Raw genomic sequence first — 22,500 nt, 5'->3', positions numbered from 1 at the left:
AGATAGTTATTATGATTTCTGTAATAATAATACTTATCAGAAGTAAATAGGAATAGTTCTATAGACCGTAGGGAAAATGATCGATGCGTGCTAAGAGTAACACGAGGACTTCTATCCTCCAGATGAAACAGTGGAATAAGGAGATATGAAACCGTAGAAACCATATTTCGGATTGAGTTTGGTCGTGAGATAGGTAGATAGGTAGGTAGGTAGATAGTGCGACGAATTATCGAGTAGAATCCTTGGTCTTCGAACGTGCTACTGTTAACAGTTTCCGGTAAAGTTAACAAGGTTTCAAATCCGTAGCGACAAAGTGAAGTGTGCAGGACAATAGGACAACATTATGGCCTACTTTCCATGGGAGAGCTAAACCTATACATTTTCAAGTAATTCTGTAGATGTATCGTATAGTATTATATATACATATATGCAGAAGATATATATATATATATATATATATATATATATATAATTCTATCTTTGAGATACATAGTCACCAGACCGCATCATCTTCCTTGTGTTTCTAATTGTCCGGGTATCAGCGTGACTCGACTGCTAGCAAGAGTAACTTTATTTGATCAAAGCACGTCCCAAGCGTACCGATCATTTTCAACCGATCGCAAATGTCATGATAGATCTCACTATCGGTAAAACTTTTTCCTTTTATATCCCATAGATATCCTACATATCACTCGTATTGTTATTTGAAGTGTCTAGGATTATTTTCTATTCGATATTGTTATATGAATCATCTGTGATCCTTTATAATATCGAAATGGTCGGATTCAAAGCCATCAACTGTCAGAATTGTTTCTCTTTCCTGTTAACTGATATCAACGAGTTTTATTATACATATATCGCTTTCTTTTTATTTTTTCATTTCTTTTTTGTTTCTATTTTTGTTTTTTTTTTTTTTCTTTTTTTATTTCCATCCTTGAAACATTCAGGTTAACTAAGATAGTATTATCAATCAGAATTGTCATCGTGAAATATCTTCTTCATTGTTGTGCCATAATTTTTTCTCTTTTCTTTTTAAAGGTTCAATAACGTAATAAACATGTTAACGATTTACTTTGATCTTGATCACTCTATACAAAGTTTTAACTATCAGAAATATACTCTCTCTCTCTCTCTCTCTCTCTCTCTCTCTCTCTCTCTCTCTCTCTCTCTCTCTCTCTCGCTCTTTCTTTAGATGAAACTTTTTTCTTACTATCTCTTACGCGAAATTATTTCACATTTGTATAGTAGTCGTTTTTTCATCTATCTTTATCTTTTTTTGCCTCTCTCTCTCTCTTTCTCTCTCTTCTTCTTCTTCATGTTTAACTTGTTAAACTCCTGCAGATTAAGTAAGCCAATACGAACTCAATCCACTTTGATGTTAGCTATTCCAATTCGATAGAGCCTCAAAGTTAACAAATTCGGAGTGCAAAAGGCAGAGAAGTTAGGAAGTTAGCTCGAAGCGATGTATTCGCTTGGCGTAACCAAGAAGATGAGTCGAACTTCTGTTTTCTCTTTAAAAGCAAAACAAGACAGAGAAAGAGACAAAGATAGAGAGATAAAAAAAGAGAGAGAGAGAGAGAGAGAGAGAGAGAGAGAAAGAAAGAAAGGAAGAGATAAGAAATAGAAGGTAAACACTAACGTGGCGTTGAACAGAGTCGCGTGTCCAATGAAAGCTCGATCGATAGCTCAAGCTTGCGAGCTTCCGTTCACCACGAAAATGAGGTTGGGGGTTTGGTTGCTCGAAGGGAGGGTTGGACTCGCGTAAACTTGGCTCGAGCGCTTTCGTAGTTTCATTAACGCGAAGGACTTAAGCGGCCTAGTACGGAAGATACCGCTAATTCGAATTAAGTCGAGCAAAGCCACTCTCTCTCTCTCTCTCTCTCTCTCTCTCTCTCTCTGTCTCTCGCTATCTGTCTCTCTCTCTCTCTCTCTGTCTCTCGCTCTCTGTCTCTCTGTCTCTCTCTATCTATCTATCTATCTGTTTGTCTATCTCTCCCTCTTTCTCTCTCTCTCACTCTCACTCTCACTCTCTATCTCTCTATCTCTATCTCTCTCCCTCTCTCTTCAAGCGAATATAATGCGTTTAATTAACCGATGCACTCGCAACTAACCGAATTTACCAGGAAGATCTCATTCTTCTTCCACCGATATCGATCCTCGATCTATTCATTTCTCTGAATTCGTACAAAACGTTCGAATAGATTAATTATTCAAATGTGATTTCTCGAGATAAATGGTTGTTATTGTCACCATTTAAAATTAATGTAATAATATAGATATAAGTTTCGTCGTTTGATCAAGTAAATAAATCTTTTAACAAAAATTATATCTCTATAATAAGTAATGTTTATAACTCGATACGTTGTTTAACATTGATTCATTTTTTAAAATATTTTTGATAAGATACAAATGTATTATCAAACACTATTCGATAACAATTCATTTTTATTTTAGGCGAACTTTTTATTTTTTAAATTTTCTACATTCGAAAGATTTCAAAATGATTACTTAAAATTCCATTTGTTATATATAAATATAATATGATTATATATATGTATATATATACACACATACACATATGTAATTTTCTCTTTCAATCTGAATTCAAGATATTGCAAGTGAGAAACTATAATGAACGAGCTACTAGAGTGCCGACAATCGCGATCCACGATAATTGTGATTGATTCGGTAAATACGATCGATGTCGCTGGGCGTTCAAGATAATTAACGTGGTGCGGACAATGATACGATATATATATATGTACATATGTGTGCATGTGTATGTGTGCGTGCAAGAGAGAGAGAGAGAGAGAGAGAGAGAGAGAGAGAGAGAGAGAGAGAGAGAGTTTGCGGTTGAATCTAACTGGAAATTGGGTTAATCCTTTACTCTTTGATCGATATTATTACCCTTTTATTCCTTCGAAAAATAAAAATTATTTTAAGACGAATAAAGATCTTATTAAACATATCTTAACAATGATCATTGTAATTTTATTATAATTACAAATAATTATTATTATTATGATTATTAATTCACTAAGGGATATTTCACGATATAAAATATTTTTCTTAATTTATTTAAAAATATATACATACCGTAGAGAATTCACGTTCACTTATTTTAACGTTAAATATTTAAAATTGTTATTTACAAAACGAAATCGTGTACATGTGTATATGTATATGCGTGCGTACGTGCATGCGTGCATATATATATATATATATATATTTATTTATTTAAAAAAGGAATAATAATTTCACGATTGAATTTAAATAAAAAAAAAAAATAAAAAAAGAAATGGAACGATAAGAAAATGAAAGATAAGAACAAAAATTAAACGACTAATTTCGAAATTTAAGATGTGCAATATCAGCGTAATAATAACGATGTCGACTTTTATTATTAATGAGAAATTTCTCTATGAAGAGAATAGGAGAGCGGAAATTATGTTCTTACTATTCGTCTTCTTCTTCTCAGCCGGATATTCTCACAGATTTCCGTGAATTTTCACTGAACACACACGTATTCCGCATTTACATGTTTCAAAAATAAAAGGAATTTAGTCTACGTCGAAATTCTCTCTCTCTCTCTCTCTCTCTCTCTCTTTCTCTCTTTATGTATCATTTTTGGCTCTTAAATTCTGTAATTTTTTCAGGGGATATCTTCCCAGTAAATTTATAATAGATCACAGATACATTTTCATTCGTTTAATTTGCATTACTTATCATTATTTTATTAATTATATTATTCTTTATGTCTAATTATTATTTTGTTTGTCCTATTAATTGCGATCACATTAATATTTATGTCACCTTTTTTTTTCTTATCTCATTAATCGATAATTATTATCGTTCATGTTACTTCGTTCGTTCACATTAATCTTTATCTCACTTTCCTTTTTTTGTTTCATTAATTGTTAATTATTATTGTTTATCGTATTTCATTTATTCTATCAATTAATTACGATCACGTTAATCATTATCTCACTTTTTTTTCTAATCACATAAATTACTGATTGCCATTCTTTATCTTACACTTTATGTCCTATATAAACACATGTAGGCATATATCTATATATATATATATGTAAATATAATACATGAAATTTAGGGGAAAAGAGAAAAAATAAAAAAGAAACATTGGATCTTTGAGGTGATATCTTGAGACCAGATTCAAATCTGGATATTTGTCTTTCGCCTTTCTGGTGATTATTTTAAATCATTACGCTATACAATAGCTTAGGTTAATCTTCCCATAAACGTCTACTTGAAGAATAAAATAAATGGCAAGTAATACCTGTCTGATATATATATATATATATATATATATATATATGTTATATACTGGAAAATAATCATAATAATATCGTTCGATAAATATCGTTTTCTTTTCTCATTTATACGCGCTCTCTCTCTCTCTCTCTCTTTCTCTCTCTATTCGCCTTTTTTATTCTTTCATTCATTCATTTTCTCTCTCCTTCACTCTTTCTCTCTCTTTTTTGTTTTTTAATCATTCATTTACATCTCTCTCTCCCTCTCTCTCTCTCTCGTTCTCTCTCTCTCTTTCGCTTGCTTTTTTTTCCTTTCTATTTCATTCATTTTCCATTTCTTTTTTTTCTCTCAATCACTTTCTTTGTCTATTTTATTCGGGCAAATATAGTTCCGGAGAGGAGAGAGGATTCGCCTTATTTCGCATACACGTTTCGATTCGACGTATTTCAACGTATATCAAGCAAACTCGATCTCGAAGTTTATCGAGGCCCTTTCAGCCTTTTGCTATCCGGCCGTTTTATTTCGCCGAGTGCACTGTGTACACCGCGAAACAGTCATATACGGTAGTTCGCTGCTTTCCTATATTGGCTTGGCAAATTGACGCTCGGGTTGCCTGAAATCAAAGTATGGGAAATATACGAGTATATATATATATATATATATCTTTCTTTCTCCCTTTTTCTTTCTCTCTCTCTCTCTCTCTCTCTCTCTCTCTCTCTCTCTCTCTTTCTCTCTCTCCTTATCTCTTTATATCTCTATCTCTCTTTCTCTTCCTTCGATTTATTCTATTTGTGAAAATGTCTTTTAACAATTGTTGAAGGGTATAAAGCTCGATATCGAATCGATATCGAATTCTCGAATTTCCTTTAAAATACAACAATAAATATTTGTTAACTGTCAATGTTAAGAATTCAATTTTATGTTTGTTTTTTATAAATTGATATATTTGTTGAATTTCTATTTAGATTAGAACTATCGAAATTAATAAGATAGTACATTGGTTATTTTGATCTATAATTTATTTCTTAATTAATTCTTTTTAATTTCTTGGCATATATTATTTACGAATAATAAACAAGAAGAAGAAAAGCGACAATATCATTAATACATTCGCTGGAGATTACGTCAATTGGCGAAATTGTTACTTGTTGTTTATAGTTTTTAAGAAGAGAGGAGACTAAAATCAATTAGAGTTTAATAGTTAAATAATTCTAACATATATATATATATATATATATATATATATATATATATATTATGTGTATCCTTTAATTCCAAATATATTTATCAGACAAAACTGAGTTTACATAGTTGCTTTTTTCGGACAACTACCGCCAATTATAATATATAACATACAATAATAATAATAATAATAATAATAATAATAATAATAATAATAATAATAATAATAATAATAATGATGATAATAATAGTAACATATCTAAGATAACTGGAATGGATAGAATGGAAGAAAACATATAACAACTTTTCACTTATCCCATAGCAGACTATTTTACTTGAATCTATGTGACAGAAAGGCGTTAAAGCTAAGACAGTAATAAAAAAGAGAAATAAAAAGAAAAAGAGAAAGAGAAAGAGACAAAGAGCGAGAGAAAGAGAGAGAGAGAGAGAGAGAGAGAGAGAGAAATAGACAAATAGAAAAAGATTCGACCGAAGCATAACATTCGTCGGATGAGATATAACCCCATATCGTAAATCGTAAAGTTTTTCGTTGTAGTATTACTACCCTATTACCAGAAGCAACGCTAGCTCTATGTTGTTAAAAAAAAAAGAAAATATTCTTTCTATTTACATTTTCCGTTTGGATTTTTCGTATTGGAGGCCTTAAAATCCCTCTCTGCCCCGTAACCATCCCCTCTGTTCCTTCTCATCTCCTGTAACATCGGGCAATCATCGTCGGAGCGTATCGGACGTGAAATTTACAACTTTGTCATAAAATTTACCGTTGACGGCTACGTTACGAGCTCGTTATTACGTAGAATATGGTCGTGTGGCTGTTGCAATCGTTAACCAATATTCTCTGTCACTCTATCATTCTCTCTCTCTCTCTCTCTCTAACACTCTATCACTCTATCACACTCTCTTCCCTGCCTCTCTCTCTCTCTCTCTCTCTCTCTCTCTCTCTCATTTTAGATCTATCCATCTATCTACCTAGTAAAGCCCAACGGCGATTCGTTAACCGCAATCGAGTCGCAAACTTTGCACCGTCCAGATGTAATTTTCACTGGTATCTACTGGCAGTTTGTGATAGATTTCTCGGAATAGTCGATGATTCGTTTTATTTTAATTCGTTTGGATTAATTAAACGTGTAATTTAAGTTACGAATATAGTTTACTTGTGCCCACGTCCATCTGTGACTCTATACTATATTTCTGTATCCGTGAAGATGTGTTGCTTAAATTGCATCACTTTTTATTAATTCGTTCAAATTTTTTTCTCTTTTATTTTTCTTCTTTTCTTTTTATTCCTTTTTTTTCTTTTTTTTTTTTTTTTTTTTTTTTTCGCGAATAATTTCAAGAAATTTACAATTTTATTATTCCATAGGTACTATATAAAGATTATCCTGTTTATTTCGAATTTTTAAAACATTGGAATTAATCTAGTAGAGTTACATTTTGTTAAATTCAACGTACAGTTGAATTTTTATGAAAACGATTAATGTAAATAAACTAATAATAATAATAATAATAATAACAATAATAATAATAGCAACATAATAATAACCGTAATAACACTATGAAAATTCTAATGATATAGATCGAGCGAAATGTAATAATAATCATAAAACAATAAGTCATTCTTGATTATTTTAATACACCAATCATTACATTTGAATATGAATTATTTAAATAATTATAAAAATAATTATTTTTTCTATTATAATTATTAAAAAATCCAAAAGAAATATATTCACTGAACCATTAATTTTACACCTCTCTGCTAATATTTTTTTATACCATCTCATAATTTATACAAAATGTTCCTTTAATAAAAATAGAAAAAAAATAAAATAAATAAAGAGAAAAAGAATTTTAAAAACTCAACCAAAAAAAAAAGGAACAGCAAAGCAATGAAAAATAATGACGAGAAGCAGATGCTCTCAGCAGATACTAAGAGAGCTCCGATTAATTAATATTTGTGCAATCATGGTATTGCCTTCTGTTAACTCTCTCTATCTCTCTCTCTCTCTCTCTCCCTCTATCTCTTTCTTTCTTTCTCTCTCTTTCTTTTTCTCTTTTTCTCTCTCACTGTCTTTCTTCCTCTTCTCTCTCTTTCTTTCTCATTCTCTCTCAGATACCTCATGAGACCGCTCTCAGTACGATTTCTCTGAGGGATCCAAATGAATGAATGAATGAAAGAGAGAGAAAGAGAAAGAGAGAGAGAGAGACAGAGAGAACCCAGTGGATTTGCTTGCAGCAAATGCTTTCGCATGGCTTGCGGTACGTGCTTACGTCAGCATACGCACTTTGCTACTGGTGTTTGCACCAACGAACACTCAAAGGGTTTCCTGTCATTACGGAAGGGATCAGCTAGATCATCTGTAAGGTCGTAAAAGACGAATGCCTTAGGTACGTAGGGGGATAATTTCTGTCTCAAAGTCGCAACGACTACTAGAAAAGGAAAGGTGGTTGCTTTAGGTTGAAAGTGTTGAGGTTGAGGTTAGTATAGAAAGGGAAGGGAAGGAAAAGGGAAAACAAGATGGGGAGGAGGGAGAGGGAAAGGTTAAAAGTGGCGGGAATCGAAGAGAGAACTCTCGAAAAGGTTTAATACATATATGGATCCACGATCAAAGCAATCCGATCGTAAGTTAATCAACTACCACGACATTTTCCACCTTTCAAAGGTGAATTCATATATATAACATATATATGTGTATATATATATATACACATGTATGTGTATATATATGCATATATGTATATATGTGTATATACACTTTTGTTTCTAATTATCTAACGATGCAATTTCTTTTGAATTAGTTACAGCTCATACGACGATATATCTGGATATATCTTTTGAATAAATTTAATACTACATATGTAAGTAACAAATTCGTGATTACATGTCCTTTAGATTTGTTTTAACATTAATAAGATTTTTTATCACTTGAAAAATAGGTATATGAGAATATTGTTAATATTGTTATCGTTCGACCTTTTCGTTTCATAATTATTATCACGTATAATTATTACTGAATATTATTATTATTAATAATTATATTATAAAAATATTTATTATTATTATTATTATTATTATTGTTATTGTTATTGTTATTGTTATTGTTATTGTTATTATTATTAAGTTAATGCAAAAGTTTGTTCCATTTTTTATAGAAAAATTGAAGAAAATTTTGATCTCTTAAAAATAATAAATTTTATTTATTATAAATAGTAAATAAAATTTTTCTTCTATCTTTTTTTTTTTTTTTTTTTTTTTTTTTTTTTTTTATAAAATGTAAGCCAAACCTTTGTCACAATCCAATATTATCATTTCTAAAAAATATTTATCATTATTATTACATAAAAATTTTTAACAATATTTACAACGATAACGATAAAAATAACTATTATCAGATTATTTTTCGTTTATTAGTATAGATTTTTAATTATTAAAATGAACCCAATGATATTTAAAGTTATTCCTTTAGAAAGAGAGAAAGAGAGATCAGATAAGCATGATAAGTTCTCAAGTTAACAAGTTTATCGTTTTCATTTTATGAGGATCGCGTGTATAAGACAAAGTATACGAAATACGAAAAGTATTTATTGTGGAAACATTTACAATGTGCGAAACATGATGTAATAACGGACTGTTAATGGTATCGTAATCGCATTACATTACTAACCACGAACACTCAGAACGATGAGAATATGAGATTAACTATTAAAATACAATACATTGATTGTTAATAGATCATTGTGTTCGATCAGAATAGGATCAGTAATAATGTTGCAAATATAATTGAAAATACATGTATATCTGTTAAAAAATTAGTTGTCTAATAATTTTATATCGAAACAAAAATGTTATTTTATTTTATAAAACGCGTACAACAAATAATGTAAAAAATCTACGAACATTTCATTGTCTTCTTTTTTTTTGTTTTTTTATCGATTTGAAATGATACAAAATGAAATTTGAATTTATTTATGAGAATACAATTAACGTTTCTCATTGAGAATTTATATCAATCACATTTACGTTATACGTCTATAAATAACCGTGATGTTATCGATCGGTTACTCTAATCGAGATTGTTTACATTTTTTAAAACTATTTCGTACGATCATCTTCATAGTTATCGTTTGTCTTTTACTGAATAACAACGTAAACGGAACAGATTAGGATATATGTAATATACAATTTGATTCATTCGCAACGATTTAATTTCGAGGAAATTTTGTAAATATATTAAATTTAATTAGTTTCAAATAATTATTTATATGTAACGTCGAAATTATTAATTGTTTAAGTATCATTTAAGAATTTCCAAGATATAGTTACTCTCATAAATATTCGAACACCATAGTGATTCTAAAATTATCGCTTCATATATTTATTTATCATGTGTTTATTGAATTTATTTTGTTGTAATAAGTTAAAGTATTTATTTCAGTATATATACGTATAGACATATATACTTTATTTTTTATTATTTTATGGATATTAAATTTTAATTAAAATTAAACACAGTTTTGAGATCTCAAAAATATTCCGACACTTAACAGTTCATAACTATTTAATAATATATAAACTAAATTATAATAATTTTTTTTAATATTTTATCGATTATCTCTTTTGTCTAATTATTCTCTTAAACGTATAAACACATTAAAAATTATTTTTTCTAAATAATTTTATTAAACGAGCTTTCAAATGTTCTTTCGTTTTTATCGGTGTCATTCTAATATTGCGATCCAATAAATCCCATAGGTTTTCTATGGGATTTAAGTACGGTGATTGTGAAGGAGGATGTAACACTTTGGCTACAATTATACAATAAATATTTTTGAACGATTTAAGATTTGTGTTTCGAATCATTGTCCTGATAATACTTAAAACTATCATTTATGCCGATTTTTATTGCAAATTTGCGTTAAATTTTCTTTTAAATATTTATTTTTATCCAAATTACCCGTCAATAAAAATAAGTTTTTTTATTCCAACATTTGAGATGTATCTCCGTATCATCAATCCTCCACCAGTATATTTTAGAATCGTTTAAAGATCTTTTCTTTCGAATTGTGTGTTAACTTTTTGTTATACTAATTTTTGTCTGTTGTATCCACATATCTCAAATTTACTTTTGTCGACAAAAATTACGTCGTTCTATCAGATTTTTTTCCTTTAAAAATAAATTCTTTTGCAAATATCATTCGTTTCTTTCGATTCATTTCATTCATGAATGACTTTTTTCGAGCTATCCTTTCATAATAATAATCACCTTTATACAACACTCGGTGAATTGTACTCACACACATTTTCTTTTCACATTCTACGAATAATTCTGAAGTTAATTTTGAAACATTTAATACAGGATTATTCTTCACTTTTCGTAGAATTCTACTCTCCTCGCTTGAATCACATAGTTTTAATCGTCCTTTTTGCGAAGATAGATTTGATCCTATCTTCTTTGATGTATTTATTGTATAATTACATGTGTTACATGTGTTACATCCTCCTTCACAGTCATCGTACTTAAATCCCATAGAACACCTATGGGATTTATTGGATCGCAATATTAGAATAACACCGATAAAAACGAAAGTACACTTGTAAGCTCGTTTAATAGAATTATTTAGAAAAAATAATTTCTAATATGTTTATGCGTTTAAGAGAATAATTAGACAAAAGGGATAAAATATTTTTAAAAATTATTATAATTTAGTTTATATATTATTAAATAGTTATGAACTATTAAGTGTCCGAATATTTTTGAGATCTCAAAACTGTGTTTAATTTTGATTAAAATTTAATATCCACAAAATAATAAAAAATAAAGTATATATTTTTGTACGTATATATATTTAGTTTATATATTATTAAATAGTTATGAACTATTAAGTGTCCGAATATTTTTGAGATCTCAAAACTGTGTTTAATTTTGATTAAAATTTAATATCCACAAAATAATAAAAAATAAAGTATATATTTTTGTACGTATATATACTGAAATAAATACTTTAACTTATTACAACAAAATAAATTCAGTAAACACATGATAAATAAATATATGAAACGATAATTTTCCAATCACTATGATGTCCGAATATTTATGAGTGTAATTGTAAGTATATTAAAAATATACGTATTCTAAACAATTACATTTATGCATAATAATCGTCTATAAATTTTAATCTCAATTCTAACGTAATAACAAAATATACGTTGATTATAAATGTCACACACACATATATTACAATGTAAATCGAAATGTGTGTATGTATGTCTAATAAGAAATATGTAATCAATTTAATTTATCCCGTTTCTTTTAATTTACAATTAAGCAATTTGCATAATTACTAAACACACACACACACACACACACACACACATATATATATATATATATATATCTCATTCGTTTGCCCTTTTTTTCTCAATGCATTCACTTCGTACTCATTTTTTTTTCTCGCTACTATCGATATTTCCTTTCGTACTTTTTAATTACATCAGTGCATTACGGAGAAGGTATGGAAACGTGATCTTGTAACGAAATGCAGCACGTGCTACAGACGCGATGTGATTAATGCTATCTCTCTCTTTCTCTCTTTCTCTCTCTCTCTCTCTATCAAGGTGACATGTACGCATACATTTAATCCCATTCGCATCTGTTCTACGTTGATATCGAGAGGATCAACATTTATGATCAAATTAATGAGCACTTACATTTGTAAATCTTTGTGGAATTTTTTATTTTCTTACTTTATTTTTTCTTCTTCTTATTTGTCTTTTTTTAATTTTATTCCGATTAAATATTCTAATTTTACTTCTTCCCACATATAATTCCCAAAATATCACACGTATCCATCTCTCCTTCCTCCAATCCAAAAAAAAAAAAAAAGAAAAAGAAAATCAAATCCAATTTATCTTACAATAGGATCAGATAAATCATGCTCATCAATCAGACAGTATATAGAGCCCGATTATTCGATGGTAATTAAGTTCGTAAAGTGTAGCAAGGTCTGCAAAGTCTGAGTAAGTCTGGTCGCATGAGGACGTGGTATAGAATGAATGAATGAGAGAAAGAGAGAGATAGATAGATAGAGAGAGAGAGAGAGAGAGAGAGAGGGAGAGAGAGAGGCTGATGCACGACTTTTGATGGTATTAGTATCTACAGTAGGGAAACTAACAGTAGAATTTCATTGTGTCGGTAATACGTGGTAACGTTAGCCGTTACTTGGTGTCGGTGGTGGATGGTTTAGATGGAAGGTTCTTCGTGGGTTCCGGACTGATGGAGCTGTTCTGGAATTATACACGGGGTTAGCCCTGAAAACCGGCCGGTAGACAGCTTTTGCCCCCGGAAACTAATTTAACTCTCGCATCCTCCGTAACCCCCACTCTTTACTCTCTCTCTCTCTCTCTCTCTCTCTCTCTCTCTGTCTGTCTTTCTCTGGCTTTCTCTGTCTTTCTCTCTCGTATCATCAACATCACTAACACTATCTAACCTGTTGGTAGTCCGAGAGGACTACTGTGTTTGTACTATTCACATCCTTGTCCGACTAAATTTCGACTGCTAAACATACACGGGTTTTAACCTATCTTGTGTTAAATCGTCCGTAGAAAATCTACCGTTTTATGGGATTAGAAAAGAAAAAAATAAAAGAAAAGAGAAAAAGAAAAGAAAAGGAAAGAAAAGAAGAAGCAGGAATAATAAAAATGTATGCTGAGTCGAATGGTAAAGCTTATTCGTCTAATATAACTGAATCTAGTATTAAGAAAGAGTGGAGTGAAGAAAAATTTTGATGCAGGACACCCGGTATGTTTGATTCGATTTGATTTCGTCGATTGAACGAACAGATTAGAGATAGGTTATCTTTCTTTTTTCTGTTTTTTTTTTCTTTTTTTTTTTTTTTAGAGAGACTTTAAATGGAATTTAAAAAGATTCTTTTGGAGTGAGGGGTGGGATGATAGGGGCAGGGAATGATAACACAGTAAATTAAAGGGATAGTGTGTGATCGATAGGCAAATAGATTTGTGATTGTTCCATTACCAAGTTCATAGTAGGTTGAGTTTGCAATTACGAATACGTAATTAACATTTAATGAAGTTGTATATTCATGTATGCATGGATATAATGTTTACCTGGACGTAGAGATAGCGTGATAGGTAAAAGATAAGTTTGATCATTGTTAATTAACTACAAATTGGAATAATCAAGAATTTACAATGAATTTACATGTATATAATTTTTGATAGAAAAGAGCAATCAAGTTTAAGTAATTGTATGGTGAATATATCGTATGGTGTTATTAATCAATGAAAAATATTATTTCAATATATCGTAAATCAATTCTAATCTGATTTAATACATACAATTTATATTTCAACACTTTTATTAACTTAATACTCAATCATTAAATAGATATTGAAGAATAACTTTTAAAAATGATATATTTATTACAAATTATTAAAAAAAAAAAAAAGAATTAAGAAAGAAAAGAAAAATATATATATATATATATATATTTCTTTTTTTTTAATTCTCATATGTCAAATATTGACTACGATAATTAATCAAAGATAATTGGACGATTAGACGAATTTCATTTTGTTTTCTATTTCTGACTGATCCAGATCGTTGAATTTTAGGAATGAGAAATAAATTAACGTTTCGCGTAGTGTGTAACAAATAGTAAAGACGTCAAATGCAATTTCTCGGGTGCATTGCACGAATGTAATTGTTTCCCCATTCTAGCTTCTCTTAGTTTCCAACGCGTTACTTCTACGGGAGTAAGAGTGGGGTTACTTCTGTGGCACAGGGTAATGCCATTGGAGCGTGACTGTTTTACGGTCTCCTATCTACAAAGGATGTAGTATGGTACGACACAATAGAGTTTCGATGAATTTCACCCTAACAGTATTTTATTTCTTCTATATATGTTAAAAATAACGAAATTTGTCTATTCCCACCGTTTACCTATCCACGACGTACCCTCGCATTATTTATTGAATTTTTTCACTATTCTTTTTTTTTTCTTGGGAAAAAAAACGACAAAATAAAATATATCAATGATCATTATTCACATCATGCTGCTCCTTTCCAAAGAATAAAACATTTCTTTTTTATTCTATCGTATGACATTGTTACGTTCGCATGATTCTTGAAAGAAAAAAATTGTCTTATTGATTAAAAATAATATTTTTGAAAATAACGATAACGTACGATAATTATGCGTTAATAAATAATAAGCAATTATTAACAAAATTATTAATAAAATGAATTATTTCGAATATTAATGAAAATATGTTTTTATTTATTTAGAAATTAAATATAATTAAATAATTGTAATACATGTATCTTCATTGCAAAGAAAGAAAAAAAGGATAAAATTAATAATCCCATTTGATAATTAATTAGTAATTTAAACGAATAGATTTCAATATAAATATAGCACGAATGGAAATAAAACAAAACTAGAAATAATTTCTTCGAGTCACAATCTATTTTGATATGTAGAAGATTAGAAAATTAGCTAGGAAAAAAAGAGAAAAGAGAAAAAATAGAGAAAAAGTAAAAAAAAAAAAAAAAAAAAAGAAAGAAAGAAAGAAAGATAGAGAGAGAAAAAATAGCTCGTTATATTTTCGAACGAAATAAATAAAAATCATGCAAAAAATAGGCGGGAAAAGATAAAAAAAAAAAAAGAAAAAGACTAACCAATACGTAACAAGGGAGATATTAAAAGCGTAGCAAATATCAATGGTTAATTCGACAAAAATTCCGATCGATTAAATGCAACCGCAACGCGCGTTATTTCGCGAAAAAAAAAATAGATAAATCCAAAAGTATTTCGGTGCAATAACAGCATATTTCGAGGTTGCTGATATTTTTCTTCTTTTATTTTTATTATTTCATTTTTTTTGTTCTTTTTACTTCCTTTCTTCCTTTCTTTTTTCTCGTTTGCCCCCTTTTGTTTATTCACTCCCTTTTATTTCCCGGAAAAAAATAAATCGAAGTATATAGCGTATCGTCAGTATTTTGTATATATATATATATATATCGTATATATATATATATACGATCAGTAAAAAGAGTTATCAGTTAATCAACAAATGATAACAACGAATTGTCACTGATTTAAGTAATTTCTTCTCCCATTTAGTTTCGATCATTACAGTTCTTTCTCTTTTGGACGAAATCGTTTTTCTTTTTTCCGGCCCTTTTAAACCATCCAATCCTTTTACTCATTCTCCCTCTCTCTCTCTCTCTCTCACTCTCTCTCTCACTCTCTTTCTTTCTCTTCTCCTAAGTGCATCTCTCTTTCGAGAGAAAAGAGTACTGGTGGTGCGTAACTCGAATCGCTCAGGCAGCTTTACAGAATTAAGGATCCATTCGCTTTTCATTAACTCGACAACGATCGAAGAGTGAAGTAAGGGCTTGAGAAGGTTGAAGGATATAAAAAGCGATGATATATTTAAAGCTATCGAGATAAACTGTTAAAGGTGGTTTATTCGGTTATAACGTTTATTTGAAATTAAGTTTTTCCTATATTAAATTAAATGTAAAATCTAATTCTGAATTGTAAATATATATATATATATATATATATATATATATATATATATATATATTTATATTGTTAATATAAACTCATTTTTTTAATCTCATAATTCTTATAAATAAATTTAAATATGTATGTATTTATTACATAGGAGTTTCTTTTATTTATCTTTAAAATCGTATTAATCTTTTTCCTTCGTATTAGAATTAACAAAAGAAAGAATATTTAAATATATATATATATATATATATATATATATATATAAATTTATTTATAATAAAATGAGATAATACAGAGAAGATTTTATTTTATCAAAAAAGAAATTATTTACATTAACAATAAATAAATAAATAAATATATATATATATATATGTGTGTATATTTGTATTAACCGAATTATTTATATTTACAAATATAAAAATTAATTATTTATTCAATAATATATTGATTAAAATATATTAATTCAAGAAAAAAAGAATATATATATATATATATATATATATATATATATATATATATAAATTCTTTTGGAATAATTCAGATTGAATTAAAGTTAAATTTCTCATTCAATTTCAATTCAATTTATTGTTAAAAATGGATAATTTTTATAAATATATATTCAATGAAATGTTTCTTCTTAAATATAAAATATCAAATTCTGATTATGGAGACATGAAATTCGGTGAATTACGAACGTTTTCGAGCGATAAATCGGATATCATGGTAAGGAGCTTGAGGAAACTACAGACGTCTTCGTTGAGAATACTGTAACAATTCTGATGCGATTAATCGGATTAAAGCTTCACGAGCGATCGGTTCTGTACTATTGTCCCTTGGGAATACTCAACACAAATTTACCTCTCTCTCTCTCTCTCTCTCTCTCTCTCTCTCGAATATATACATATATTTGTGTGCGTGTGTATGTATTTCGAAGCGGCATTAAATGAACCTCAATAAATTAGATAAATAAAATCGATACATTTCGTATTAAACGAATAATTTTTTTTCATTTTGATTTTAATAGGATCGATTAGAAATAAAAAAGAACATTAAGTTTCTGTCTGATTATTGATCATGAAAAAAAATTATAACGTAATTTCATCATTCCATAGTTATTAAAATGTCGTAAATATTATATTTTTATTATATCATATCGATTAGTTCATTTGTTAAATTGGACTATTACAATCCTATAAATATTACCATATCGAATTAATTATTTATATATTATTATTACTATTATGAAGTAGTATAACAGTATATGATAATATATAACAATAATAAATGGTAATATAAGTAGTATATTATAATTAATTGTAATAGTACTTATTATACTATACTCTATTATTATTAATGTATTATTCATAGATACAAAGCTTTAATCGGATTTATTATGAAATCTAGAGATATTTTTTTTTTCTTTTTTTATCGACAAACACCAATCAATTTTCTTCTCAAGTCAAGTAATAATTTTTTTTATCATAAATTCACATCACAGGGGTTAAAACACTTAAGGGGTTTAAATGACAACCATCTCAAAGATCTTAATTGACAATAGGGATTTAAGTGACGTATCATTTGAATGGTCTTTTAATTCTCTTTACAATGATGCTATATATTCTTTTCTTTTTTTAATTTTGAGTCAATAAGTTTCCGAAAAAAAATTTTCGGATTAAAACTTATACTTCATTAAATATTTAAATTTAATTCAATATGTATTGCAACATGTATTAGTCCAGTGATAAAACCTTTCGTTCGGAGTTTTGATAAGAGATAATATCATTGAATATATTGAATTTAGAGATTTAATCTTAATTGTATACGCTTGAAAATAATTTCAAGTTGTACAGTCAGAGTGCTCTAATAATCCTAAGCTGTCATTAATACAGTATGAATAATTTTGATTTGGAAAAAAAAAAAAAAAAAGAAAAATACTATATTTAATATTCGAAGTCTTGGAAATAATAATTGATAGGTTTGAAAACGTATTTTCAATTTTAACGTTATAAAAAAAATTCATGAACCATACAATGCGCAAAAATTAACTATTTTTTTTTTTTTTTTACTTTCATCGTTAAAAACAGAACATTTCTTTTTAAAACGGAAATTCTGTGAAAAACATGTTAAATAGAATTGAGTAGAGAGTTGTTTGTAAATATTATCTCTCTCTCTCTCTCCCTCTCTCTCTTTACAATGATTGTTATAACCATTGCTATATTTTTCTTGTAAAGTATGCGGGTAAGAACGTGCCTTAAGGAGGACTTACCGGGATCCGAGGAAGGATGCGCCCTGGTGAGTCTGCAAAGCTGCAATGGCAGATAACGAGTGTCTGCCCTGGGCGGTGACTTTGGTGGTGGTGGTGTCGCACTGAGAAATCCACGTTGCAACTCCCAACCGACTTCCTGGATGATCGAGGCTTTCCTGAAGTACGGTGTCACCTCCCTCAGGTACTTCACTATAACAAAGAAAAAAGATATCTCGTGTTACGACTTAATAAACAAATGTATTTACATCTTTACATGTATTAATACGTACTTACATATATACGTAGATAAACACGTACGTATTTTATATGGTTTAATGAAATATCTCAATTGAGTTTTATTTCTTTTTCCTTTCTTTCTCATTTTTTTCTTTCCTTTTTTACGTTACGTTTGAACTACGAAATGTTTATTATTCTTTTCTTTTCTTTTCTTCTTTTTTCTTTTTCTTTTTTTTTTTTTTTTTTTTTTTTAAGTAGCAATCGAATTTTTTTGCTGTTATTTTTTCACTCAATAACAAAGTTTTTATCATTATATTATTTAAAAGAAAAAAAGAGTATTAATTATGTAAAAAGCGATTTTATAATCGACACAATCTTTAATAATGATAGTCGATGAGCGTGAAATAATTTTTGATAATGATTAATCGAACAAAATATTTTTTAATAAGATTACTATTAAAATAATTATAATATAGTAGGAATATTACAAAATACAATATATGATGGATTCATTTATATCATTAGAGATGATATTTTCGGAATAAATCTTATAAATATAAGATATTTTTTAATCAATAATTCATAATTCTATTAATGACAGAATTGGATTAATGATAAGTGACTTTTATTATGAAACTTCTTTAAGCATTTTCTTTTCTTTCTTTCTTGCTTTCTTTCTTTCTTTCTTTTTCGAATATTCCATCAAAGTTAAATCGTTTTATCCTTTCAATATTATCGCATCGTTTCATAATAAAAATAAAAAAAAGATATATACACGATAACAGATTGTTTGTCGAGATTTTATTTTCGAGATTTCGATTTTAGTTTGTCGAAATATATTTAGAAATTTAAAAATGAATTTTAAAGTGATTCCATAAATAATATCGAATAATTTTATCTCATAGATATACTTTTCTTTCTTTGATTTTATAGTTATTATATATAAAATTTAATTAAAACACAAAAATAATATATATATATATATATACACATATAAAATTCTTAAATATTGGCTGAGCCAAAAGTTGATATTAAAAATCAATTATCCACTCTCTTTTTCAATATTTTCATTAGGCTTATTTTACAATCTAAAAAAAAAAAAAAAAACAGAGAAACAAGAAATTATCTTTAAAAAATCTCAAAGAAGATTAATTTGTAAGATGGTCTAAGGAACTTTTGTGGTCCACCCTCTATAAAATACATTTATGACCTTAACAATATTACGTAATTAAAATAACTTTATACAAACACATACATACACATTCGTGGGCATAATGTATTTTTCTTTTTCTTTTCTTTTATTTGTTTTTACTCTTTGAAAATTATTCTCGATAATAATCGAAAAAAGAAAGGGAATGAGGGAGGGGATAGAGAAGTGTCAAAATTTCGAAGAAATTTACGAGAGAGAAATTGGCTCGCTAGTACTGGATGAATATAACACAGCGGATGTCGATCGATACCATTCATCGATTCGATATTAGACCACGTTTTCCGTTCAAACGTATCGAGCTTTACGAGCACCTTTTTACGGTATACCCTATTCCTGTGAGCTCACGATTTCGCCCGAGGTCGTTTGATATTTTCTCAGTTCGTGTCTATGTATACCACTTGTTTCACTATCCAACATTTTACTATAGTAACCTTTTCTTTCTTCTTTCTTCGCGGTCATTTTATATCTCTTTCTCTCCATTTTTTGAACAATTTCAACATTTTCATGAAACTTTAACATGTCCGCTTTGTAAATGTACCGATAATGTAACATATATCTCATTACATCTATACATATATACATATCACCGTCGATACATATATATATGAATACATACATACACATATCTATATATATATATATGTATATGTATTCAAGATGGTAAAATTATAAATAATGAATTATAATATATATATACATATATTTATATATATATATATTTATACACACATATACACACACACGCATACATATTCAAGATAGTTAAATTATAAATAATAAATCATAATAATTTGATTTTATTCTGGAATATTTTTTCCCACCTTATTAAAAAAAAAAAAAAAAAAAAAAAAAACAAGAGAAATCAATATCGAATCGAGTGAAATGGTATAGCTCTGTATAATCACGTAGATGTAAACAGCAATGTCGAAACATCAACGATAAATTGAATTTTGAAATGACCTGTACGTGAGTACTCAACCATATAGTTCTCCATATAGTCCGAGTTACAATGTAAATTGAAGCCTTCTGCGATATACGAGTGCTTTGCCATTTTTTTTTTTTTCTTTCATCCATTTTTCTTTCATTTTTCAGCAAAAAGGAATTAAAAAAAAAAAAAAAAAAAAATATCATTACATTTACTAACTACTATTTTCTAATTATTTACGAACATAGTGAGAATTTTATTTTTTATTTATTTTTGTCTCGTTTCTTTCTTTTCGGAAAAGAAAGAATTCTAATTATTAAATGAAAAAAATAAAATAAAATAAATAAATGATCGGATGAAATCAAATTAAGTTTTATATATATATATATATTATGTTATATTACTTTTCCATTCGTTTCATATAGCTTATCAATTTTATTATTTATACTTATTCATTGTAAAATGTATTTTTAAATCTTTCGACATTTTTGGTTCTTTTTTCTTCCTTGTTTAATTTTCTTTTATCAAACTGTGGTATTTCTTTTTCTTTCTCATTTTTTTCTTCTTTTTTTTTTTTTTTTTTTTTTTTTATATCGATTAAACAAACTCATGAAAATACATTTTTAAGAACTATGATCGCTCATTGAGATAACAGCTCTATCTTTCTCTGGGAAAGTAGAAACTTTCGTAAAATAACCGATCAAAAGTCCCGTGAGAAAATATCTTTTTTAACGTACGACTAGAGAATTTTATCGAAGCGTCATTCGTTAATGTCAGAACGTAATACGTTCACCGATCGAAGCAATAACGCCGCTCATTATCCGTACGTACATCCTCGTTCGACAGAAAAACTTCGATTTAATTTACAATTATACATAATAAATAAAAATATATTTTTGTATATTTATTGCAATTAATAATTAAGAATAAATATAAGAAAGTATTATAATATAAAATATATTTATTTTATATTATAATACTTTTCAAATCTTTGTCCGATTTATCAACTGCATTATAAGAATGATTATTGATTTTTAATATTAAAAAAAAAATTATACATATATATATAATTATACATTTCTCAAATTAACAAAAATAAAATTACTTTCTTAACATCGTTGTTTCGAATCTTTATTTATCAATTGACAAAAGGAAGATTAAATCGTCTTTGTTCGTTGAAAAGTTGATGAATTGCTTGTGACAATTATTATTTGTAATTGACAAAAAAATAAAAAATAAAAAAAAGAGAGAGAGAGAGAGAGAGACAGGAGATAGGAGATAATGTCGTACTTAGTCGAAATTTTTCGTCAAAAAAAAAAAAAAAAAAGAAAGAAAACAGAAAGAAAGAAAAAAAGAAAAAGGAAAAGAAAAGAAAGAAAAAAGCAACAAGTTTCGTGTCAATAACTTCCTCGAATAATTTTCAATGTGAGCCTAGAGAGATAACAGATAACAGATAACAGATAGGAGATAACATTAACATACGTACGTTCGTTGGGAGGGGAGAAACCAACGGTATTATGCGATCAATTCCCAATCCTATTTACAAGGATAATACCGATGGACGTCCGTACACCACTTTGTATCCTCGTATTATTAATAATTAACAGAATTTACGCTCGGTCATTTGACGTGTCATTTCATTACGAGGGATTACAATCCTCTCCGAGGCTAACTAAACGTATCGTTTATAATCAGATTCCATATTCTCCGAATAGGAAGGATATTCTTAAAATTAGAAATTGTTCACATAATAGATTATATATATTACATTTCTTATTAATATCTAATAAATAATATCAATATATCAATAATAATTATACTTATACATATATATATATATATATATTATTATTATTATATAATTAT

General features: G+C 28.1%; 1 protein-coding gene across 2 annotated transcripts in view; it reads right to left on the bottom strand.

Annotated features, from left to right (window-relative positions):
- Positions 1-22,500, bottom strand: part of LOC124953372 (beta-1-syntrophin) — a 544,606-nt gene that overhangs the window by 162,555 nt on the left and 359,551 nt on the right. For both annotated transcript variants that reach the window (XM_047504641.1, XM_047504642.1), the window contains exon 3: positions 18,284-18,472. In XM_047504641.1, coding sequence (XP_047360597.1) covers positions 18,284-18,472 — 189 coding nt within the window. The remainder of the gene's footprint in view (positions 1-18,283; positions 18,473-22,500) is intronic.

Source organism: Vespa velutina, chromosome 12, assembly GCF_912470025.1.
Source record: "Vespa velutina chromosome 12, iVesVel2.1, whole genome shotgun sequence".
NCBI classification, from domain to species: Eukaryota; Metazoa; Arthropoda; class Insecta; order Hymenoptera; family Vespidae; genus Vespa; species Vespa velutina.
Note: the sequence above shows the minus strand (reverse complement) of the source record. Positions and strands in the feature narration are given on the sequence as shown.